We start from the raw sequence: 26584 nt of genomic DNA, 5'->3' as shown, positions 1-26584 counted from the left end.
AAAAAGTAATACAGGTTTGGAAAGACATGATTAGTTGATGTTAATATTGTTCCAGGATAAACAATTATATCATACTTGGCAAAATGACACTAAGCAATAATACTGAAAGATATGCTCTCTTTCTCCCACCTCACAAAGTAAGAAAAATAATAGAATTGACTTTCACACAGCGTCAGTTGGGACTGGAAAATGTTGTGAAGATTGCCTGAGGTAACGGCTGGTCCTGTCAGCATGTATAAGTGATTTGTCGTTATTGGTCTAATTATGAACTGGAGAACAGACACGTGGAACGCAGAAGTGTAAAGCAGGTCTGACCTTTATCCCTTCCACACAACAGAAATATAGTGATAGCCATACATAATTTAAGCCCCATATGAAATAACAACCCAATCATCAGCTGACATGATAAGTCATGCATACATTTCCTGTTGACCGTGGAGATCATGGTCAAGAAAATGGTAGTTTATTTGTTCAACACTGATTATGGGGCTGAAATTTGCCTAAAATAATAGAGGGCTGGGGCAGGTCCAGAGTCCCAGAGTCTTTGTGCGGTTTTGTAACCTCTCATGGATAAACGGCTTGGAAGCTGAGTCAAATCAGGCCACTCTCAGAACAAGAGACAAGAAAAGAGAAAGAAACACAGCCTAATTCATGAGTGTTACATTCATTCAGGGTGTGCCAAAGTGACAGGCGAAGAATGGTGGGCGGAGGAGGGGGTTGGAGAGGGCGCTAACAGGTCCACTCAGAAACTGGGGGAGGAATTTTTGGGGTGGACAATGGGTACATTTGTTCCCATGGTGCCCTTAATAAGGGTTCTGAGTGCGGTGCAGGAGGCAGAAGGACAGGGTGGAGGCAGGGCAAGTTAAGAGTGACTTCAGACAGAAGCAGGTCTTTATCAGGAGGTCCTCAAACTTATCTTCATCTCATCAGATGACCTGAGACCTCTGTCAACATTCCTTCTACTTTCTCTCTCTCTGTCATAGTCACCATATTCTTTCTCAGTGTCCTTTTCTCATCCATTGTTTCTGGACTCTTTCTAAGTAGAACAGTGATGGGCAACTTCAGTCCTGGAGGACCACAGTCCTGCAGAGACAGGTGTGTTTTTTTAAAGATGGAACGAAACTCTGCAGGACAGTGGCCTTCTAGGACCAAAGTTGCCCATCCCTGCAAGAGAGTATCAAATGGTTCTAGTATCAAATGGTTGGCGGCAAGGTGGCTCAGTGGGTAGCAATGTTGCCTCACAGCAAGAAGGTCCTTGGTCCTTGGAAGACCTTTTCCTCCGGATGTTCCAGTTTCCCCACCAATCGTGGGGAATGGGGTTGGGGAAAACCTGGTGACCTAACCCGAAAAAAAAATCATCACCAAGAAAATTCATGGATCGTGTATAGAATCGCCCATGGAATCACCAAGAGTTGGATATGACTGACATGATTAATGAACCAATTGGTTTTAGAAACACCAGTTCTGATTCTCTTGGCCACTTTTATCCAAAATGATTTACATTGAAGTCAGTTCATGGATTCCCTGGGAATTGAACCCATGACCTTGGTGTTGCTTGCATCCTCCTCTACTATTTGTGCTACAGGAATGACTTCATGGCTCAAGCTATACAGGACACCACTCTAAAAGTCATCTTCACCATATTAAAGCAAATTCACAGGTCCAGGAGGATAAGCGTCGATATCATTTGTGTGATCTGATACAACTCAGATTTCTGGGCCTATCTATGCCTGTTGTTTAGATCCTGACTTTGGTTTTCCGGCTGAAGCCCAGTGGAGCAGAAGGGATATTTTAATTTCCAGACACTGTCAAGCTCAGCCAGAATTCAAGAAACCAGCTTGAAGTGGCCTGGATTGTGCACTAAACGGTTTGCCACAATCTGGAAACCGTAAGACCTCTTCTCTTTCCTCCATCTACATTTTTCTTTCCAACCAAAAATGACAGATGGAAGCTTCATGGAACAATCCAGCAGGCCTGGATGTCTGTTGGCACTATAATGGAAGGATAGTGAAGGGCTTTACCAAGGAGTGAGAGACTAAAAACTGCCAGCTCTGTTAACCACTCTAACCAGCCTAGGCTAAAACATCTCAAAAGTTCAACATCTCAGTCATGAGTGGGCAAGTTATTATGTCATGACATGACAAAGGGTTAACTCATGAATATAAAGTTAGGCTACATACCATTATCCCCTTATCTGCATTTTAGAGCATTTAGCTTATTTCCAAGTTACGACGCATGACGCTATGCGCTATGATGCCGCATCTTCTGAAAGAGTACTGAATCTCCTGATCAATAGACGTGAAGAAGACGCAGAAACAAGCGTTAGCACATTTAAGCAGATGCATATGTAGTCTAGTGTTGTCGAAAGTACCGACTTCCGTCGGAATTAAAAAATTAAAAAAATGTCACGCTTTGAGAGCTGTTGAGCGGAATCGTAAACACCTCTGATTGCCCATTGTTCTCACGCGCTCATCAAATATGTATGTGATTGGCTACAATGATCAGCGCTTCAAAAACATGTTGTAAATATACATCAATGACGCTCTTCACCGAGCGCTTACACAGATACACTCGAGAGCGTTTGAAAGCAAGCGTCTATCAACGGACCGGTCCAGACGCCTGCTTGTGCTTTCAAACGCTCCCACTTCCGCTTTCAAAACACTTTTAAACACTTCCGTGTGCTTTCAAACGCTCCCGTACGTTAATCATTGTAGCCAATCACAGACATATCCGATGAGTGCGTGAACACAATGGCCGATCAGAGATGTTTACGGTTCCGCTCAACAGTGCTCAAAGCGGCACATTTTTAAATTTCAATACCAACTTGGTACCGAAGTCGGTACTTTTGACAACACTAATGTAGTCTTTGACAAAAACAAGTTTTTCTCAGCCTTTTGCTCAAAACGTTGCTTAAAAATGATCAAAAATGCTGGCGGTGCCTGGGAACTTTTTTAAAAACGCTGGTGGGGAAAGAGTTAATGACATTAGAATTAGCTGTGAAATATATATCTTAATGAAAACAGTTTTAACAATACATTGAATGAGTGCAAGTTGTGGGTACAATCATTCTTTTCTATCAGTGTTCATGCAAATACGTGAACACAACCGCTCGGTCAACACATGGCCTGGTTAAACATACTTGATGTGTATTCTTGCATTCATCTGGCACTGGCAGTAAGAAACCTCAGCACTGTGAAAAAGTAACATTCAAATGTCTGTATTAATATCTATGTACGCATCTATAAACATTGACTTGTTCAGCAAGATTCTCACCAAACTGTTGCTCTGCCATGACAACAGCAAAAACCGTCCATAAAACAGTTGATTAGTGCTAATACCTGCTATACTGCCCCTTGTGGAAATAGTGAAAAGCAACACATTCTTGACAATCACGCATAATATAACTTTTGCATTAATACACACATTTTTTTAACTAAGTTAGTGGATATACTTTATATCAGCAACCCGATATGTAATATGGGAAGAGCTGTAGATGGAGAGTTTCTGACAACTTTGTATGGCAGACAAATTTGTGGCTTGCAAAAAAAAAAAAAAAAAAATCTTCAAATTGCCACACTGACATTGCCACTCATTCGAACACACACTAATGCCAATGGTCTCACCACATTCTGAGTGTTTGCATTTGACTTTCTATGTGCTTTTACAGGAAGGGTATAGCCTGGAGTCACTATGTGTATAGGGTATCGACATAGAGGGGATATACAATTAATTTTTTTCATCATGGTTGTTCCTTGAGGGATCTTTAACATTAAAGAAATAAGTGTCTAGGTCCAACTTCCTCCTTATCACTTCACCTTCAGTACACACCAAATAGGTGTCCTTGATGTGCATGATGGAAATGTGTTTTTAAATCTAGTTGATGCCAAAAAGTCAATGCAAAAAGTGCATTTTTGAAGCTTTGTTTCTGTAAATACTCTTTATGGATGAGGGAGGATCTGAAAATGACAGTATTGTATATAATTTTTTTTTTTTTAAATGATGATGAAAACATCTTCTTAATCCAACCATCCATCAGTGGCTGCCTGAAATCAGCTGTAAAAAGACCGCAAAACATGACAATGCACCATCCACCCTTTGGCAGTCTGCTTATGTAGACAGTCAACTTGAGTACAAACCACATCTGAAGCTGAAATGAGGAGACCGCAGTGAGGAGCTCCACTAAGCAACCAAACAAAAACACTCACGTGATGTGAACACGACCAGCGCCCTTCAACACATTCTGGGAGGGTCAAAGGTCTTTCAAGCACTGAAGTTTGTTTATGGTTAACAAAGAGGCATGGATAGGAGGTGTGGCTGGGAGGCTGTGGGATTGACTCCGGAAAACTTCAAAGAGCTGTTGCAACTGCCGGACACTTTAGTAGATATTTCTAATATCCCTCAGGCACAAACAGTCCAGGCTGCTTTATCGATTATAGTAAAGCGATCAAATTTTATGCTTGCATGGAACTTTTCTAGGTTTCAATTGTGTATTTCCATATGTGCTTTAGGGGTGCAATAAGCCATTTTGAGGGGCCTTATAAATCTGTTATTATTCATCCATTTTCGGTAGTTTGAGAGCCCTATAGTAAGGTAGAGCATTAAAACATTAGAGAAGGATATAGATAGACATTATACTTAATCTTCTCTTTATATTATAACAAAACTTTACACATACAATGGCTAAACTCCACACTGTGTGGAACAAACAAAAAAATATAAAGACAAATAAAGAACAAAAAATAAGTTTCTCATCAAAAAAAAAGAAAAAAAAAAGCATAAATAATATAAAAGACAAACTTTTTTTTCTTACAACAGATACATTCATATGAAATAATATTTTACTACTACAAAAAAATAAATAAGTCATCTAAAGAGTTTTTGCTTTTACTTTTAAAAGTCCTCCCACAAATGGGATCGTTTCAGCCTTTGAGTTTTCCACCATCCTTGCACAAAAGTCTCTTGATTCTTTCTTTTCGTTCTATTTATTTCCATCTTGCTTTCCCTCGTCAGTCTTCTCCAGCTCTGAAAGCAGTCAGTTTGGTGTCCACTTCAAATCACACAATGTCTCTGACCATTCCATCACTGGCCATTTCCTTTTTCTTTTTTTTTTTAAAATGTGTCCATGTTCCTGTTCCCAATTTCTCTTGTACTCTTTCTTGTGTTTAAAGTATCTGCATGTTTGATATGTTCAGATCTCCTGCACTGTAGGCTGGATGAAATCTCCAGTCAAGCTTCCAGTAGAGATCCAGGCTGTTTTATCCTTACAGTCCAGATCAGGCAGTCCCAGCCGTTCCCAACACACCACGGGACCCTCGGAGTCTTCATGCACGGGCTGAACTCCTGTTACACACACAAATAGATAGAAAAGATTTATGCACCAGCTCCAGTATGCAGCAGTCTAGTCAGGTAAAATAATATTGCATGATGGGTAATTTACAGTTTGCCAATGCAGTAATTTCCTGAACAGCAAGAGGAAACACTGACTTTCCTCATTCAGAGGGAGTGTGGAGTGAATCAGAGAGCTCTTTATAGCGCTGAAACTCTCTCACCTCTCTGCTGCTCGAGGGTGGACTTTGTTTCCACAGGCAGACAAGGGGAATTCTGGGAAAGGGGTGGAGTCTTGCCCTCCTCCGCCACTTCGGCTGAATCTCTCTCCTGGGAGCTGTTGAGCTGTGGGCTGTCACGTCCATGGCAGCGGGACAAAACGGGGTTGAGGGGCATCATCTCGAGCCCGTCGGGTTGGCGCGCTGCCACGCGGTGCATTAGGGGAAGAGTGCCGCCCGAGAAAGTGCCATTGGTTTTCGTGTAACACCTGTCCACAAAACACAAACGCAAGACATAAATGATGGCCACTGCACTGCAAACTTTGACTTTCTTGAACCAAACTTAAAACTAAACATTTTTCAGATATTCCCATGAAAACAAATCTATAAATGTATGTCCTCTTGCCAATACTCCAATTTATGAAGCATTTCTACTCAAATCTTGCATGGACATAATTTTGATAAAAAAGCACCATGAAAGTAGTGCATATGACTTATGTGCTATATTTCAAGTCTTCTGAATACATTTTTGTGTGTGTGTGTGTGTGTGTGTGTGTGTGAGAAACAGTGTTATTTTAGTATTATAGACATACTATTATATTTTTTTCTAAAATAGTTTTTATTTTTTATTTTCATACTTTTAGATAAAGTTTTAGAACTTTGTGTTTTTGTCTTTTTCTGTCTATATAGTTTCTTTTAATACAATTTTTATTTCAGTTTTAGTTTGAGTTATTTTAGTACATCAAGGTAAAATTAAATGAAAAGGACAAATGTTTCCTTGGCAAACTACGAAATAAAATACATTGTTTTTACAGATTTTTCTTTTATTTGAACATTTATTTCATTTCAAGTAACAATTTTTTTAATGGTTTTAACAGACTGGTGTCAAACCTAGTGTGAAGCACCTTAACAACATATTAAAACTATAATTTTTATGTTATGACCAATAACCAATAAATGAGCAATATTCAAATTCTGTAATATATTATGTAAATAAATTAAAATCAAAACACTAAAAACTAAAATCAATTGTTTAAAATACTTCACAGGAGTAAATTTAGGAATTTAGGCATCACAACATTATAATGCACAGTATGAAAAAAATGTATATTTATTATGAGATTTGCATTTTAAGCATTTAATTTTTTTAATTGCCTTTTATATTTTTTAAAAGATTACATTTAACAGTGTTATTAAAGTTAAAGTTATTAAAGTCTTTTAAAGATTAAGTATTTGATGACAGCAAAGGTAATTTAATGTCAAAATATGGTAATTGTAAACAAATAATTGACTTAAATCATGCATACCTACCTTTATTATATTTCAAAGGTGCTTTTGGAGGAGTTTGACAGCTCTTGTCACAATATACTTTAGTTGTATGCAAAAGAGCAGCATGAGCATTCTTCAAAATTTCTCCTTTTATGTTTCACGGAAGAAAATCATACAGATTTGGTAAGAGGATTTTTAAATGACAGCATTTTAATTTTACTATAAATGTCTTCCTTACAGTACAGCTTGAGCCTGTGCACCAGCAGCAACAAGCATCTCTGCTGTATTCAAACTCTGATTGCATCTGAGATCACAGATTTATTTCCGCAAGTCTCTACGCTGCCTGACCAGACTCAACAGCCTGTGTCTCGGTGTGTTTGCACATGCTGATAAGACAGAGAGGCTTCAACACACACATACGTAGACATAAACACATAAACAAACAATACCTGCGAGTATAAATACACATGCACTCGAGAAGTAATCATGGATATAAAGTGTGCACAGATGCACACAGTTAGTGCGCTGATATCAGAAGGATTTCCCTATGCTCCCCCGTCGGCCGCGGCTAAATAAACACTCCGCTCATTAAGACTGTAGCGAGGGTGCGTTCAGTGTAAACTGTTACTGCCGGACACACTAGAGTACACAAACAAGCCTCGACGAGAGGAGTTGCCATGCGTGTGTGTGTGTGTGTGTGTTTAGCCCAGAAGAGAATAAGCTCAGGTCAGGGGTGAAATGAGAACCAGATGGAACAGATGATTGGTTTGCTGACTGGAGGCGTGCAGCGCAAAACATAATTCTGCAGGCATGTAAACACCAAACATTAACAAGCTACTGGGCTTGACTTTTCAAGTATTGCGTTTCCCTCTCTCTCACCTGTTGTTGTTGCAGAAGTTTTGACAGCTCATGCAGTCCGACGAATCGTTCTGGGGCAGAGCAGTGTATATTCCCCCTCCCTGCCACAACAAACAACAAAAGCCAGATTTCATTTCTCTTTACTCAAACACTACAATTATACATGACATGTCTGAACTTTCAGTCTCACAATGCTATGCTATGCTATGCTATGCTATGGGAAAAAATATACAGGGGAGTAGACTTTTATAAAAATGTTCACAGAGTGCACTAAAATGCCTTTTACTATACTGTATTTGACATATCACACCATACTATACAATAATATGTTATAATAAATTATATCAGGCTACACTACTGCACTATATTACATTATAACACAGCATACTATATTATATTATTAAATATAATGACAATTAACAAAGATCTATTATTAAATGAGTACCAATAATAATCAGCATATTAAAATGATTTCTGAAGGATCATGTGACACTGAAGACTGGCGTAATGATGCTGAAATTGTAGCTTTGCCATCACAGGAATAAATTACATTTTAAAATATATTTTAAAAATTAAATTAAATTGGACAACAGTGATTTTGGTAACACTACAATAAGGTTTAATTGGTTAACTATATTAGTTAACATGAACTAACAATGAACAATATTTCTACATATGTTGTAATCTTAGTTAATATCTATTACAACATTTAGTAATACATTTTTTAAATCCAACATTGTATTTGTTAACATTAGTGAATTAACTTTGAATTGAATTAACAATGAACAGACCTAACATGAACAAAGTTTAATAAATACTTTAACAAAAATATTGCTCACTGTTAGTTCATATTAATGCATTAACTAATGTTAACAAATGATACCTTATTTTAAAGTGTTACAGAGATTTTAAATTGTAATAATGTTTCACAATATTACAGTTTCTACTGTATTTTTGATCAAATAAAATTCAGCCTTGGTGAGCATAAGAAACTACTTTCAAAAACATTAAAAATCGTATTTATTCCAAATATACAGTATATATATATATATATATATATATATATATATATATATATATATATATATATATATATATATATATATATATATATATATATATATATATATATATATACACACACATATTAACTTTCAGAAGGGAGGAGAAAACACTTTCAAGGTTGTGCATCTAATCAAACTCAATTTGAGTAAATTCATTTGTTAGAGGTAAATTTAGACAACCATGAACATAAATGCACAAAGTAAAAGAAAATATGACCCAGACAATTAAATATGAATTTACTGCACTATACCATGTACATACTATATGGCACTACACATTATAAAAGGTTTTTTTTTAGTGGTTCTGGATGCTGATTGGTCAATACACAATATGGGAACCAAAATGACAGGCACATATCTTCTACTCAATTGCCAGAAAATAAATACACCCGCACATGCACAAACTATTACTCACATTACGAAGGTGATGAGGGTGTGGGTGATCGTACTCCATGGTGTTGTGGGGCAGAGAGGCGTCGTGTGCGTGAGGATGCCCGGGAGGGTACAGGGCTCCTGATCCGTTCAGCAAAGCCAGACCATTGGGCAGTTTGTGGTGGAGGTGATGGCAGGCCTGGGGCATCATGGGAGCGGTGTGTCCACAGCCCGTGTGCACGCTTCCATTCACATGGCTGGAGCCAGGGAGTGTGGAATATTCCAGAACATGACCGTTCATCTCTGCAGACTGGTACAGGTAACTTGGAGGGTCGTATTCTACACAGAATATTTTTACGTTAGTACATTTTTAATGGGTAGTTGACATGTGTGACAAGCTAAACTCCATCTAAAACTATTTGCTAATTCTTCCGTAATTATTATACACAATCCTTAAATAATTTAATAATTTAATTCAACAAGGGTGCATTTAATTGATCAAAATTTCAGAAATTTCTGTTCATCAAAAATTACCACGGTTTCCACAAAAATATTAGGCAGCACAACTGTTTCAACATTGAAAAAAATAACACAAAAAATGCTGAAGAAACAACGCACGAATATGACACATAACTCTTTTGCCAAACTGACTAGCAGGGAACTGGAGTGTGTGTGATGAAAGTTAGCAGGCCCATTTTTGGCCTATTTCAGGGGGAGGTGTGTCTGTGTTACTACTTATACACACCGCTGTGGCCAGCACTGTTTACTCTGTTACTCAATCTCATTGAGAGTGGAAAAGAGGAAAAAAAGAGAGAAAGAAAGAAAACTTCAAAGGGCCGGCAGTCGAGGAGAGGCAATGAAAACCAGGCCTGGATCAGTAGGTGGACTCTAACTCAATTTCATAAAGACATTATTGACACAGCATAAACTCTCTTAACCTTACAGAAATACTGCATAAACTAAAACAACACAGCGCGGCTGGCCTCATTACTACATATCTAAATAAAATAATAAAGGTAGCAGCAAAAGAAATTGATACTTAAAGTAACATGTTCCACCATAAAAAAATATATACATTATGAGGAAACAAAATATTGTAATGATTTTTGGACACTACAATGATGGCAATTCAATAGTTTTGTTAGTAATCACTAAGTACACAGTGGCCCCAAAAAGCACAAAAACTAGGAAGTAAACAGGAAAGGTGGCACATACTATGAAGACTGTTCTGCTGACGGTTTCTCCACAAGCACATGACGATGAAGACCAGCAGAATGAGCACCATGACGCCCAGAACACATCCCACGATCAGGTAGAGCAGGCCGCCCGGCTGGCTGGGTGTATCTGCAGGGGAAAACCCTGGAGGGGTTATGGGGCGCTGGCTGGGCACACCTGGAAGTTGACGGGCTGGAGGGAAAGAAAGAGAACAAAGTGAGTTTGAGGGGATGAAACATGTCTTTCAAGAGAATATAGCACAAGCTCTACATTTATTGGTTAGTGATATAGTTTTTATAGTGATTTTATAGACTTTTATATAGACTTTTGCTTACCCAGTCAAAAGTCACAATACTAAAATCCCAAGGTATACTTAGTTTTTTGCCCATACGTTACAGTTGGCACATAGTGCGTGTGATGTGAATTTCATCTGCAACAAAGTGTGTACTTCAACGAAAACTTATTTTTTAAAGAAGTGTGCCGCGGGAGAGGATTTGTGAATGGCACTGAAGCGACTGAAGCTGGTAGGTCATGTGAGAACATATTTTTGAGACCGTACGCGATTTCGGGTGAAGCAAATCGAGTGAATGATGAAGAATCAGTTTCCCAACGCTCTCAAACTACTCAAATATTTGTATGCATAAAATATGCTGTTTCTATATACAGTACATAATTAACACCTTTTAATCAATAGTTTTTTGTTTTGTTTTCAATCATTTTTAACTTAATTATATAATTTGCAATGCTTAAATGGATTGTCGATCATTCTCTCATTAAAGCTGTTAAAGGGATAGTTCACTTTGAAATACATTTTTGGTATGTTTTAGCTTACCTCAAGGGCATCCAAGATGTAGGTGTCTTTTTTTCCGCAGTAGTTTCAATTTTTATATTTTTAGGTCAAACCGTTCTTGTCTGTCAGTCATATAATGCAGGTCTATGGTCATTATCTCAAAACACAAGCACAGAGTCCAAATTAAAGCAATTCCCCATCGTAAGTACACATTGATGGCCTAAGACACGAAACGAGCGGTTTGTGTGAGAAAACGAACAGTATTTATATCGTTTTTACCTCTTATACGCAGCCATGTCGAAGTGATCTGATCTGACGTGTACGCAGACTGGTGCATAGATATATACACACTAGATGTCGCCTTGTCTACGGCAGTTCATTGGAACGAATGTCTTTAAGGTGACATCTAGTGTATATATCTATGCACCAGTCTGCGTACACGTCAGATCAGATCACTCGGACATGGCAGCGTATAAGTGGTAAAAACGATATAAATACTGTTCGTTTTCTCACACAAACCGCTCGTTTCGTGTCTTAGGCCATCAATGTGTACTTACGATGGGGAATTGTTTAATTTGGACGACGGGGAATTGTTTTAATTTGGACTCTGTGCTTGTGTTTTGAGATAATGACCATAGAGCTGCATTATATGACTGACAGACAAGAACGGTTTGACCTAAAAATATAAAAATTGAAACTACTGCGGAAAAAAAGACACCTACATCTTGGATGCCCTTGAGGTAAGCTAAAACATACCAAAAATGTATTTCAAAGTGAACTATCCCTTTAAGTGCACAGTCTTGTACCTTTGTCTTTTTGTCCAATTTTGCTTCAAATCAAAGTAGGTCATTGCTAACCTGCTGTAGACATGATGTAGCCCCGCCCCTTTGCAGTGCTTGTCGGCCTACTGACATCTGTTATGACATCCGCTTCAAACATTACAATGCTCATGATAACTTTCATTAACTCTAAAATAAATTAAATCCACTTCACCAGCGAATTACTCTTCAACAGCGATGCCATAGAGATATACAGAGCTATCGCAAAAAAAGGAAGTTCAAAGACAATAATCTGAAGATGGCTGTGCGCTTGTTTCTCTGGCGCATAAGGTCTAGTGTTTCAAGTGATTTTAGCACTTTCCTATGCAGATTCTAAGGTGTTTTAGGTGGTTGCAAGAGTATTTGGAGTGGACTTTAGCACATTTACTATATTATTTCTATAGTGTTATCAGTGGCTTCTAAATTACAAGAAAGCCCATCCCAAGACTCTGTAATATTCTACTCAAGACTCTATAATATGGATTACTTTTCCTCCCATTTATTGTGCGCAAGGTGAACGATCTTGAGCCAATCACTTAGAACAGTGCATCTCTCCTCAATAATCTGCACGATTTGATGTACCATTCATGTCTGTAGAACTAATGGGGTGGGATCAATTCTGTACCATTTAATACTAATGCTTTAATACTTAGGATTAGAGGTTTGTCCAAATCTCTGACCCCAAGTATAAGCAATAATAAAGCACCACTAACAAGTGCTGGCATATAAAAATGCATCTGTTGTCAGTCTTAAAGTTTGTGGTAGCAGCCGGTCTGTTTGCACTCCATGATTTTTATTTGCTCTGGCTGTGAATGACGGTCTGGTTTGATTTCAACAGCATTGCATTAAGGGCAGTTATCAGTGAATGATGTCAAGTAGACGCAGCACAATGTCTCTCTTTGTGTAGCTACTAATAAAACGATAGCTTGCTTTCCTCTGTCATTACCACAGGGGCTTTATGGGTTCCTGTCTACATGTTAAGTATAGCATTCCTGTGACAGTACTTCAGCCTCTCACCTTTGGTCTCGCAGATCATTACGTTACTATATTCGCTCTCGCCACCGTCGTTAAAGCACTGCATCTTGATGTCGTAGGACGTCTCAGGTTGGAGCTGACCAATCATATGCAAGAATTTGAAGCCTGGGGGAGGAGGCGGGAAAAGGAAGGCAATGAGAGTGACTATTGAATGAGAAGGCTTTTCTCAAAGCATGTGTTGTTCTCTCCAAACCACAATTCATTTGCTCAATCTCATTTTTCTCTTGCACACACACACACACACACACACACACACACTCTCGCACTCTCATTCTCACAGTGTCCCAGAAGGATTCAGACAGTTGCTTTGCTGCAGACAGGCTCCTTATAAGGCAGCTTAACGTTTGTTCTGGCCTGGCTCCAGTATTCCCACTGAACACACTCAGGGCCCTGTGTACACACGCACACACACACACACAGATCGTAGCAGCCGCTCGCCGCAGCCTCTCACACATGTATGCTGAGAGCCAGCTCTCTGATTACAGTTTGTTCCACAATATTTTATTTGTGTGGCTCACTTCTCTTTTTAACAGTGAAGGCATACTGTACACTAAACGAACCGCTGCTGTACTGCATAATGGAAGAGAAAAACACAAAACAAACACTTACAGACAGACACATACATGAGAAAAGCATCACAGGCTGTTTGATGCAGTTTTTTTCCTTGCACACATAATATACCAGTGTTTTGGCAAAAACAACTGTAACATGACAATAAATTATAAATAAATTGTGAGTTTGCAGTCTGAAATGATAAAAAGTTAGAGTACCTCAAACAATACAATAAATAAAAGTGTCTTCTTGTGCATTGTCTTTGGTGGCTGTTCACAAAAATAAAAATACATCACAGCGAGTGAAGTCTGATTCAGAAACAAATGACTCTAGTGAACCGATTTTGATGAATCGGTCAAAAAGACACAAAGACTCACTGTGTGTGTGTCTACACAGTTTACACAGAGTAATGAGTAACTTGATGACCAACTAACAGTAACTAACAATGACCAACATTTATATATATATATAAATAATTTATACACACACACACATATATTATGTAAACAAAACACACACACATATATTAAACGTATTTAGAATTATACTAAAAGGCCTTTTCTTTGCTAAAAAAGTATTAACTATCCATCAAATGACAGAAGGCATGTAGTAGATTGTATACATGATTGTGAGTTGTATTTTCAGTTTTGATAACGTAGAATGCTGAGAACTATCAGATGATGTAAGCAAAATGGATTGCAAACAACATTTCACATTAACTTTAAGACCAACAATCTATAGAAGACACTGCTGAGATACTTCTGTAAAAGCTGAGACTTATGAGGTCATCTTATCTGCCCAGCGTGTTTCTGACTGCTTGTTGTTTGGATGGACGAGGAGAGGTTTGAGGAGCCAATGTGAATAGAGAGAAAAGGTGCAAAAAGTAAAAATAGGAGGCGGAGGAGAGGCGAGGCAGTTAACATTCCTCTCAGAAACTCGAATCCCTCTCTGAACGGTCAGTGTTGGGTTTCAGTTCAGGCCCATTAGTGCGGCAGCCATTTATTAAAAACACATTTTACACCGACTCATTACTCTGAGCGCCGGACTCACTACACATCAATCAACAGATTACGCTTTCCTTGTCCCTCCCCATCTGAGACAGAATATACATTAAAAACTCATACTACACGGCTCTCTGTAATGCTTCATTCTGATTGGTCAATCGTAGCACTTATCTGTCAAATATTTGTGTGTTATGACTACTAAACTGTATAACTGACCATTGTCCCATGCAACGGATTTCCCGCAGAGCGTTGCAATCAGTTTTCAGAAGTAAAAATGTAAGGTAATTTAATGTTTAAAGTCAGACTTTTGAGGTCAGGGGTTGTTAACCGATGGTATAGGCTTTTGTGCAAGCAATCTGTCCACATTATTTAAACTTATTTTAAAATGAATCATGTTTAACAGTAATTTTTTTCCCAATGGGAAAAAAGAATGGAAAAAATACTTCCAGAACAAACGCTACTGAAAAAGTGGACGGGCACTATGCACTCTACAGCTGTGTTTGTTTCATGTCCCTCGTATCTTTTTGGATGATTTCAACATTTCATGCACATTTATTTAGTTATTGTGCAAGTAGCCGTGTAATAAGAGAAACAACAGAGCAAAGACAGACACCGTGATCTCACCTTCCACCACATCTCTCTTATAATCACTGTCATTGTCGCTGTCTGTTGGCCGATAGTAGATGTAGAATCCCTGGATGGGGGTGTTGTTGTTGCTGGAGGGAGTGTACTATGAAAGAGAGTGAAAGAAAAAGCAAATAATTTTTTGTTTCCTCAATATACACTCGCTAACAGTTATGCCATCAAAAATCAGAACTTAACTAAAGGTTAACTAGAATCAAGTTATCCATTTTTACTTAAAGGAACACTCCACCGTTTTTTGAAATAGGGCTCATTCACCTTCTTTCCTACATTTAGATAGGTGGGCAAATGCATTTTTGTCTCAGTGCATGCATTGTTTTAGTTTGACAGGGTCGGCGCTAGCTTAGCTTAGCATAATGAATGGAATCCTTTGTTGCCAGCTAGCATGTCCTGAGTAAAAGTGATAAAAAAATATTAAAAAACCCACCTAATTACTTCTTGTGGCCTGCGTATTCACAACAAGTACAAATAGCGATGCAGATTAACACTAGACGGTTTCCTATGCAGATATTGACTTGGGACTATATTAGGGGGAAGCACAGGTGAAGCACTGCTACTTGGGCGCAGAGATATCACGCCCAAGTAGCAGTGCTTCGCCTGTGCTTCCCCCGAATATAGTCCTTAATATATAAGTCAATATCTGCCTAGGAAATCGCCTAGTGTTAATCTGCATCACTATTTGTACTTGTTGTGAATACGCAGGCCACAAGAAGTAATTAGGTGGGTTTTTAATTTTTTTTATATCACTTTTACTCAGGACATGCTAGCTGGCAACAAAGGATTCCATTCATTGTGCTAAGCTAAGCTAGCGCCGACCCTGTCAAACTAAAACAATGCATGCACTGAGACAAAAATGCATTTGCCCACCTATCTAAATGTAGGAAAGAAAGTGAATAAGCCCTATTTCAAAAGTGTTCCTTTAAAGAGGCTATACTTCTGACCCTTAGGTCAGACCCTTTTTTTGGCTACTGTACCTTTAAGACTTCTAGACGTCAATGACATTTGTTATGATTGGCTAACCTTACAGCTAACATTTTAGAGTTAGTTTATCCCAAAAAAAATAAGTTATTTATTTATTTACCCTCATCCCGTTCCATACATGACTATTTCTTTCAAGGAACTAAAAAGGAGATGTTTTGCTGATTTTCATGGTGCTCTCTTACATACAATGAAAGTGAATGGGAAAGAACGCTACAAAAAAAGCACCTTAAAAATATCCAAATGGAGCGGTCAGAGGCAATGTCCCATTACTAAATATACAATTCATTCTTTTCAGTCTGATCCTTTTAAAGAATCCATTGACCTAATTCACAAAACCAAGTTTTCTAAAGAGACACGTTTGGTATAAATGATGAACAGATTGAATTTAGGCTTTTATTAACATGAAAACATTGATCAGTGAACATAAACAGAAGCTTAAAGCTGCAGTCCATAGTTTTTCCTCTTCGTCGCCATCTCTGTTCGAAATCTGCAATTGCAGTTATTTGCGTAATTATTAACTTTACGTGGGTTGTGCCTCGGCACGGCACAGCGCGGATGAATCCAATGTTTTGCGGAGAATGTGCAGCTGTCAGTCGCCACAACGGTGTGGATACTGTCATGATTCGGAATCAGAGATTCTTGTTTTTGGAAGTATGACCAACATAAGAATTTTCACCCGAAAATGTCATGTGAACAAGTAAGTAACATCCACTTTTGTTCTGACCAACTAAGGGAAAAAAAGCATTGCAGTAAATCGCGCTGATTAAATCTAACGATCTCTTATCATATCACATAAAACCGTGCAAATTTTACTTATTTTTTACTTTATTTTAATTATTAATGTTAACAACATCAGCATTGCGTGACTACATTTAATGCCCTTCCGATATTTATCCTTGTTTTCGTATGGGCCGGTTGCAGTCTCTTTTTTTCTGTAGTTGTCACTGGTGATTGTGGTTTGAATCTTTCTGGATCCGCCATCATAATTGATACGTTTATATCAAGTGCTGTGAGAAAAGGCTATAAATCTCCACCTCCGACATCCTCACACGTCACGCAATATAGCCTACTAGCCGAGACTCCTTTATGTGTACAGATGTGACGTAATGATGCCAGATGTGACGGAAATCCACCAGTACCGCTGGAATTAAAAACATTATTACAAGCTTACCGTTTTGAATCGAGCTAAGGCAAGCAGATAGTGTTGAACACTGGCTGGTTATGTACTTGCTCAAAAATTTATTTTGGATAATTTGTAAGTGCACGCACAAAAACTCTGCTAACGTGCTGAAAAACACTTCGGCACAACTGGCACAGCAGAGAAGAACAAACCGGGGAGGATTGTTATGTGGTTAGTTCTGGACAGTTTTTACACTCTCATTTTCGAATTAAGCGTGAAATGTGAGTATAATTAAATTTGGCCATTAGATATAAAAGGCATATGTCTAAGCCATTAACACACACGCTAGTTTAAAGCCCTGAGCTGCTAATGTGAGGTTCAACGTTATTCCTTCAACAGGCCCGAAACAGAAACAACATTTGTTTGTACAAGTGGCAAGGCCCTTTTAAAGATTAATGTGCTAATAATAAACATACAGAAGCATAGAATGATAGAAAAACTCAGTTTATTCAGTGATGAGTTATTGAGTGCCTGACAGAAACTGTTCCAAAACCTAGTGAGCTGCCTCGCTGTCTATAGGCAGCTGCCTTTATTTTAGCCAAAACAGTTGCATATTTTGTTGCCTACTGTTAGTAAAAGCCTTTGTGTCAGCATTGGACTTTATTATGCGCTGCATTAAAAGCTAGATGGGCAGCTCAGGTTGTGTGTCAGAGGCAGAGCTAATGAATTTTAGTAATTTTAGATTATTTGGCAGTTACAGAATGTGATTTTAATGCATTTGTGTGGTTGCTTACAAGTATACTCACAGTCCAGCGTAACATTATCTGAGTATCACTGACAGCGTCAGTGGAAGAGATGTGAGGGCCAGCGACCGGACGGTTCGAGACAGGTGGATTCGACGAGGAGACCTGGTACGGCCTGGAGGTGGCGCTAGCAGGGCTTTCACCATAGTTATTCATGGCAATGACACGGAAACGGTATGTGGAACCTGTCATGAAAAGATTTGTTAAGCCCATCATACATTTATGTCCCCAGTAAACCACTTTTACACAAATTTGGATGTTTTTCTCAGGTTTTCACATATTCAAGTGCATGCAACAGGATTTACACACACACAAATAGATTTGAATTCTTTAGTCAATAAAAAAATTATAACTAGTATTATATTAATAGGTATTATATTAATATATAAAAAAATAATTTCCATTACTTTTTAATACTTATTATTATTATTATTATTATTATTATTATTAAAATAATTAGATAAAACTATAATAAATATGAATAACAATATTTAATTAACAACTGTTATTATAAACTATAAATATAGTATTTTTAAATAATATTAATTAGGTCTGGGAATCAGTTTTCACAAATTGTCCCCTCACCTGGTTCCAGGTTACGCACTTCCACAGACAGTTTAAGTGGTGAGATATTATCGGCCGCCACGATCCAGTCGCCACTGCGGCCTTGTTTCCTGTACTCCACTCGAAAGGCCGTGATTGGAGAGCCACCATTGGCTCGTGGGATCCATGTGACATAGACGGAGCTTTCTGTTGCCATAGAGATAGTTGGGCGATCTGGGGCCTCGGGAACTTAGGGATGAAACCAACCAATCAGAAGTTAGTAAAAAATTAAATGCCTAATTATTTTGTTTTCCAAAAATAAACAACAGCTTTTATTTCAAGTGCAAAATGTGACCTCAACATCCAATCAGAGAAAAGACCAAAAGAGCAGACAAAGATAAAATAAACCAACACACATAACAGATCCACAGCATGCCAGAGTCAATTGAGTACTTACTGAATGGGCTCTGAGCCATAGACACAGAGACGCAAGCAAAAAGAGAAAGACAGAGCAAAATTTATGTGGCAAATAACAGTGGGCCCAAACCGATTAGGATTTAAATGTGTACACACACACATACACACTCTAAGAATACTTCACCCAATATGATTCTGTCATCGTTTACTTGCTCTTATGTCGTATTTTTTAATGGAACACAAAAGAAGAAATTCTGAACAACCTTTATGCACTCTTATTACAGAGTTGTGCAGCGATGAAGTCAAAACCTGAAAGGGGACTGGTTCCCTCGAGATTTTCCTATGGGGTTTTATAATGGTGGTTTTCATTTTATAAGTAAAATAAAGCCTGTGGTAAACTTAACTTGACGATACTTTGACGTTTTGTTCTACAGCGTAAACTGCACACACTCACAGCCCAAACGTTCTTATCTAGTTACTTATAAGCAACATACATTTTCACAAAGAAACTTACTTCTGCGTTTTCAGTATGGGTGTAAATTAAGATGTAGAACAAAACGTCAAAGTAGCGTCTAGTTATGGTTACCACAGGCTTTATTTTACTCATAAATAAAAAAAAAAAAAAAACCCATAGGAAAATCTAAAGGGATCGGGGGCAGAATTAGTCTTCGGGGTTGTGTTGTCGTCCCTGCACCACTCTATTGTGACCATAAGGCTATTTTATGGCTTCAGAAGACTCAAAATAAAATAAAAAGGTTGTGTAGACTAAATTTGTAGTGCTTTTTTGGAGCTTAACAGACCCTGGTCACAATATGTTTCCACTATATGGGGGAAAAATCAGCATAGGCATGTCTACAGAGGACACATGACAGGATTTACATTTATTTAAGTATACCACTGATAATTAGTAAGCAGAAGTGGAGCAATATGGTTTTGGGATGTCCTCTTACCTCTGTCATGTATAACCACTCCATAATAAGTGTTAGTGGTTTTATCTTCCGGCACTTTCTCTGGAAGAGACACAATTGGAGCCTTGGAGGGATTCTTATTGGGGGAAGTTCTCTCTGAGAGGGAGAGAAAGAAAGAAAAAAATCTATTTGATTCTTAATGCTGATACAGCATGATCATTAAGATTAATAATATAATTCTTAATGAAGTATCTTATGCTCACAAAGGCTACATTTATTTGCTAATGTTTGTCCAGTAACATTGTGACTGTGAAAATTTAAATAACTGTTTTCTAGTTTAATATATTTTGTAATTTATTCCTGTATTGGCAAAGCTCACGTGCCACATGATCCTTCAGAAATCATTCCAATATGCCTATTTGGTAAGCAAGAAATCTATTATTAATAAATGATCTTATTATTATCAATGGTGAAAACGATTTTTTGATGAATAAAAAGATAATAATAATAATAATAATAATACATTTATTTGAAATAAAGTAACATCTTTACTGTCACTTTTGATCAATTTAATCAATATATTAATTTCTTTCAAATGAAGAAAAATGATGATCAAAAATTGCATCTCTTGATGTAAATAACATCACAAAATTTTTTCCATCAAGAGGTGCATCGATTTTTGGTCAAGATCTTGTATTGACAAGCCCTCTGTAAAGTCTCCTCCAGCACATCCCAATGAATTTCAATGCATTTAAGGTCTGGACTTAGAGGTGGCGATTCATGTGTGAAAATTATTATTCATGCTCCCTCCTAATTATTCTTTCATAAATTTCAGCCTGATAAATCTTGGCATTGTCATCCTGGAATATGGCCATGATGTGTCTTCCTACATGGTGGTTTAAGAATTGAAAAGCTACCGACTCCATCAATTAGGGTTAGATGAACTGTTGCCAAACATATAACATGCTAGAAACATAATAATCACTGCAATAATGATCCAATCATAGACTCTTAAGCATTTGCTTATTTAAATCTTTATTTTTTATTTTATTTTATTTTTTGGCCGGGCAGTGTGAAAATATTTTGCTTTTGCAAAAGTATTGTACATATGTATTTTTTGCAAAGTACTATGTATACGTTCTCACCCTTTCCAGTGCGGAAGGTCAGCATGGCGGGCTGACCCTCTCCTGCGGCGCTGCGGGCCACCATCAGAACCTCATACAGGCTGGACGGCTCCAGCTCAGACAGGGGCAGAGACTTCTCACTGCCTGGCACCCGCACTGTGTGCCAGTTCCCCACCACATTCCCCATGTCGTCCACCTACAGGGACATACAGCACATGCACAATCAGGGAACAGTCTTACCGTATGCAGAGATCTCAAGCACATGGCCGTTTCGTTTCAACCCTCATATTCTGTGTTTGACTTTGCACATACTGCACATAAAGTTCAACAAAGAACAGTAACTTCTTTCTTGTTGTCCTACTCTGAATCATAACAAAAGATAAACCCACTCAACTATTCCTGAGAGCACAAGCTATGTCATTTATTCCTGAGCCAATGTGACAAGCGCTGCCAATGCAATCTTGAAAAGAACCAGAGCAGTTTTATTAGTCAAGGGAGCTTATTATTGAAGAAAACACAGGCTTTTAAAGAGGAAATGACCAACTTCTTACCAAAACGCTCTTGGCTGGCAAAGACTGCTGAATTGTGTTAGCACTGACTTTGCAGTAAATGGCACAGGGCGTTGTTATGAGTATGTGCTCATTCTCAAATCTAATAGCTATAAATCTGACCTTATAACTAACGTCAAGGAAAAAGAAGAGGGTGGAGCGAGATTCAGTCATTCTTGACGGGGTAATAATAGTCTACATTTTGTGCCCCTCTTAAGAAGTACATCAGTAAAACATTAATAACGGAAAATATATGAGAATACTTAATGATTTCTTACCTTTCGGTATTTTACAAAGTATGCATTGATAGGGATGCCCCAGTCCCGACCTGCTCGCCACTCTAGATCATACATGTTGGGTTTGTGCGTTTGCGGTGGGCTGATTATGATTGGTGCTTCTGGCGTAGGTTTGTCGTTGATTCTCTCAGTGGGCTGTCCTATAGTTTCTCCAAGTCCCTCCTCGCCCATGGAGAGGAACAGTTCATCACCCTCATCACTCTGGATAGGGAGGACAGAAGGCTGCATCTCCATTGGAACTCTAGACATGGAACTAGACTGTGGTTCTGTAGAGGAATAAAAATGTTATATCAATTAACTACTTACTACTTATAGGGTAAGGTTATGGTTAGGGTTAGGTTAGTTGCTTGAACTTCAGCATAATTTTCTGGTATTACTATAGTGAGTACATGTAACGTGTAACTACGTCACATTAAAAGTGTTACCAGTTTACCTTTCAAGTATTAGCACAGTACTGTACTGTATATAGAATTGTTTAAACACAGCTATAGTACTTTGCAATATGCAAGACTAGAAACATTTACATTTTCAACTTTGGCATTAAAATAAAAAGCTGAGAACCTGCGAAGGAATGTTTAATAACATTCTATTATTCATTAAGTTATTATCTTAAACCCCACCAGAATGGTCGACTTGGTAATCCATGCTATTTAAAAGCAACATTAGTTTCTGACATAGGCTTGGCGGTCGATCATCCGAACAGATTTTCTGTGAACTTGGATTTAGTGAAAGATGACATAAACTTGCACACATGTGGATTTCTTTTATTTTTGAGTAGCCGTGCACTGTGCGTGTTGTATACACATCACAATATCCAAGTCACTGCAGAGTAAGAGTCAGATAGCAACTGAATAATCCCAGCTAAACAGCTGAAAAGCAGTTGTAGGAGAGGTAAGGTTTGTTGCTGGTTCTTGGGGTCTCTCATTCTCAGTTGTTGGGTGTGTGGTACTGGTTTACCTTACAAAACAAACAGCCTCAGAGTCAGTAACACTAGAGCTCAAACTGGGCCTGCAGCCAGCCACCACACATTCCACCCATCTGCCATTAAAATACCAGAGAGAATACACCAGCTCAACATACCCACCTTCCAATCATGTCCTGTTTGAGCCATAGGGCAAGCCCTGAATAATTTAAGGGTAAGCCACGGTCTTACACCTGGCATTTAAAAAGAATGAACAGAATTTGAGTAATACTAACAATGCTAGGACTCAGTTTGAGGTTGCCAGGCTGTTGCTAAGGCAGGGATTGGCAAACTCAGTCCTTGAGGGCCACTGTCCTGCGAAGTTTAGCTCTAACCCTGATAAAACGCACCTACCTATAGCCTTCTGAAGACATTGAATAGCTTGTTTAGATGTGTTTGATTAGAGATGGAGCTAAACTCTGCAGGACAGTGGCTCTCCAGGACTGAGTTTGCCCACCCCTGTGCTAGGGTGATCTGCATGGTTGCTGCTGGGACATTGTGTAGCTGCTTACTGGCACGAGTACGGAGCTCACCTCCAAGTCATGGTATTCTGGTCTGACTCTGTCCCAATGCCCAGAGTTGCGGCCGAGGCCACTTGAAAGAACATGCACGCAACAGCAAACAAGTGTGCAAGACTGTCCTAGGTCAGACAATACAGAATCTCAGTGCCCTTAATGCACACTAGCTCCACAAAAGTTCTACACACATGTGGTCTTTACAACTACTTGAACACTTGGGCCTAAATGCTATATGTATGTAAACAAGTGGTCAAGTGCAAAGACTGCAAGTGTGGGTATTGGGACGGGCCCACAGTAATTATTATTTTTTTCAACCATTCTATCACATTCGTTTATTCTAGCACAAACAGTACTGGAGCCAAATCTTAGGTTATACTTACTTAAGTTACGGGTTTGTTCAAAACCTTAACCGTAAGTATGAGCAATAGTAATAGTGACGCGTGCCTTAGCAAATACCACTAATGAAAGCAAGATACAGTAAATATTGTTCTGATGCTTTGATCTTGTCTCTTTTTCTGTACAGTAGGTCTTTCTCCTTTGTGACTCACATGTGCACCATCATTAATGATTGGCGCGCAGGGTACAATATAAACATTACAAGGGAGAGACAGAGACACAGAAAGCGAGTTTGAGAGGAACAGTCAGGCCTCAGACTGCGCTCGGGCTGTACATCATCCCAACTCACCAGGAAGGATAATTGGAGGCCTTAAAATGGATTTAATTATCTACTAGGAAAACAAACGAAAAATATTGATGACTCATCTTGTTCACTGGGGCATATACACATTTCTGTCCAATCAAATGCTCTCTAGATTGATCATGCCCCTCCGTCTGCCTTTGAATCGGAAAGGCTATAGGAATAGCATTGTTAATGGTTGTGACAAACTAAAGCCTATAAAACAACGAGGAAATTAAACCACGTCAAGAACAGGAAATTAAACAGCACACGTCAAGACATTTCATGGGGTCTTTAAGAACATAAGTCCAATCAGCATCCTTCGCAAAATAGCGGATCACGTCTAATGCTGTTTATTCCTTTTCCAGCAGCCTACGGATTACATATCTATCTCAAATCTTGCCGTTAAACATAAACAACTCTGCTTTTACACTGACCTGAATTTTATCAGTGCAAAATAAATCACTCTTGTAGCTGAGCCAGGAAAAAAGTGATATGAGCCAACATTTGGAAAAGACCTCCTTTATATTTTATCTATTCTGAAGTCTACATATCTCTAAGCTTATCAATCATGTTTGGAGACACAAAACAAGGCTGAGGAACAGCCTCAGAGGAGGTCAGGGGAGGGCTGTGTGTGAGAGAGATGTGTATTAATAAATATAGGGCTAGTTGTGTGTGATGTTGACAGCTGGGTGGTCTGGTCCTCGTCATAACCTTGTGTAGTTACTCCTTACATTCCGCTGTCCAAGAGCTTATCCCCAACAGCACGCACAAAGCTCGCTCTCACAGCCTTCTCATTGCCAGCCAAATACACACACCCCAACTCCCCCTTCTCCAACCAAACTCCAGCTAAACTCTCTGCCCTGCTGGAGGGATATACTGTCCCAACTTACTGTATGGTAAACCTGTATCTTCTGCTGGTAAAACACTGTTTTAAATGTGTGTGTGTGTGTGTGTGTGTGTGTGTGTGTGTGTGTGTGTGTGTGTGTGTGTGTGTGTGTGTGTGTGTGTGTGTGTGTGTGTGTGTGTGTGTGTGTGTGTGTGTGTGTGTATATATAAATATATATAATATAATATAATGCGATTAATTCAAAATCATTTAACGCAAATAAATTACTGAAGCACGTGAAATTGTGTCATTCACATCACAAAGTTAGATGAACTTGGGACACACTGAGCATCTACAATGGTGTAAATTTCTATAGTGACTCTTCAACCCGATTTCACTTCTCTGTTTGCGATCAGATCATTTTAAGCCGCTAAACTCTGGGAAAGTTATATAAATATATAAAATGAAACCCTTCATAACGGTTCTAAGGACTGTTCTGGGTAGAACAGAAGGTTTTGCTAGGGTGTTCTGGGTAGTTGCTATAGAGTGCAGTGGAGCATCGTCTTACCTGATTGAACACTGAGTCTTCCTGCCGATTGTGCAGAGCTAATGCCATTGTCAAACAGGCACTGGTAGATTCCCTGATCTCGAACCGTCACTGAAGATATATGAAGGGAGAGGCCAGAGATTTGAAGGTGGGGAAACGACGAGAGAGGGGCAGAGTTGTGGACCCATGTGATTTTGGGGGTTGGACTACCACTGGCAGCACAGGTAAATCTCACAGAGGAGCCCACAGTCACAGCCTGATCTGACAAACCTCGCAGGATGCTTACTTGCACTGTAAAGAGGAGAAGCGTGCTGGATTTATTATACACATAATGAAATAATACTCCACATGAACTATTACTGATGGAATGTGGGATGTTTCTTCTAAATATTACTGTCATCCGATCATTCTGTTGTTCATTGTTTGGAAATTATGTATAAAGAAACAAAATGGCACTGCTTCCATTTGTTGTGCAGTTGTACAAACATTTGCAAAACATGTTTTATTACTGAGCAAATATGAACAAGTTTTACATAATGTCTCATTTTATTGCATATTTTTCAAGTAGGAAATTTGAAATTCTGACTTGGAAATTGGAAAACCTTCATGCAGTGAGCAATAAAATGGTTGAGGAACTTGAGAGGAACCTGAACTACATGGACTAAGCTACCCTAAACCTTGGTAACATGACGGGATATTAATAATATTTCCTTACCAAGCACATTCACAGTGTAGTTGAAACTGACTACAGCTCCACGGTCAGTCAGAACAGAGCAGCAATAATGTCCTCCATCACTCAGTTGAACGTCATTCAACACCAGGTTTCTATGCAACAACATCCATTTGGAGCTCAATGAAAGCTCTGCCCCATCTTTAAACCATTTGACTTTTGAAGAAAGACTTCCTGATACGACACACTCTAGGGTCAGAGATCCAGACTGGTCCACTGTAAGATTGCGAGGGGTGATGGGATAGACAATCCTTACAGGTGAAGAGCCTTCTGAATCTACATGAAAGAAAGAGTGCAATAGTTTTATTAGTCATTTTCCCATCATATTTGCAAGATTGTTCTACTAAATGCATAATTCTTCATTATTTCAGATATATTACATACAAAATATAAATTTTTATTTACAGTACACACCCATTAA

The 26584-nt window shown here is 38.6% G+C and overlaps 1 protein-coding gene across 3 annotated transcripts in view; it reads right to left on the bottom strand.

The window, feature by feature from the left end:
- Positions 1-2865: 2865 nt before the first annotated feature.
- cdon (cell adhesion associated, oncogene regulated) overlaps positions 2866-26584 on the bottom strand; it is a 41995-nt gene continuing 18276 nt past the window's right edge. The window contains exons 6-19 of one of the 3 annotated variants that reach the window (XM_082181638.1): positions 26149-26439; positions 25455-25724; positions 21885-22168; positions 21080-21254; positions 19977-20090; positions 18652-18858; positions 18058-18251; positions 15145-15250; positions 12947-13069; positions 10322-10513; positions 9150-9445; positions 7692-7771; positions 5550-5812; positions 2866-5340 (exon numbers count right to left, since the gene is read on the bottom strand). In XM_082181638.1, coding sequence (XP_082037764.1) covers positions 5189-5340; positions 5550-5812; positions 7692-7771; positions 9150-9445; positions 10322-10513; positions 12947-13069; positions 15145-15250; positions 18058-18251; positions 18652-18858; positions 19977-20090; positions 21080-21254; positions 21885-22168; positions 25455-25724; positions 26149-26439 — 2747 coding nt within the window. In that variant the 3' untranslated portion in view covers positions 2866-5188. The remainder of the gene's footprint in view (positions 5341-5549; positions 5813-7691; positions 7772-9149; positions 9446-10321; positions 10514-12946; positions 13070-15144; positions 15251-18057; positions 18252-18651; positions 18859-19976; positions 20091-21079; positions 21255-21884; positions 22169-25454; positions 25725-26148; positions 26440-26584) is intronic. The other 2 variants (XM_082181637.1, XM_082181639.1) reach the window with 2 other exon arrangements.

Source organism: Leuciscus leuciscus (assembly GCF_965113295.1).
Source record: "Leuciscus leuciscus genome assembly, chromosome: 10".
Taxonomy (NCBI): Eukaryota; Metazoa; Chordata; class Actinopteri; order Cypriniformes; family Leuciscidae; genus Leuciscus; species Leuciscus leuciscus.
The sequence above is the reverse complement of the archived record's forward strand: the minus strand, read 5'-3'. Positions and strand labels throughout refer to the sequence as shown.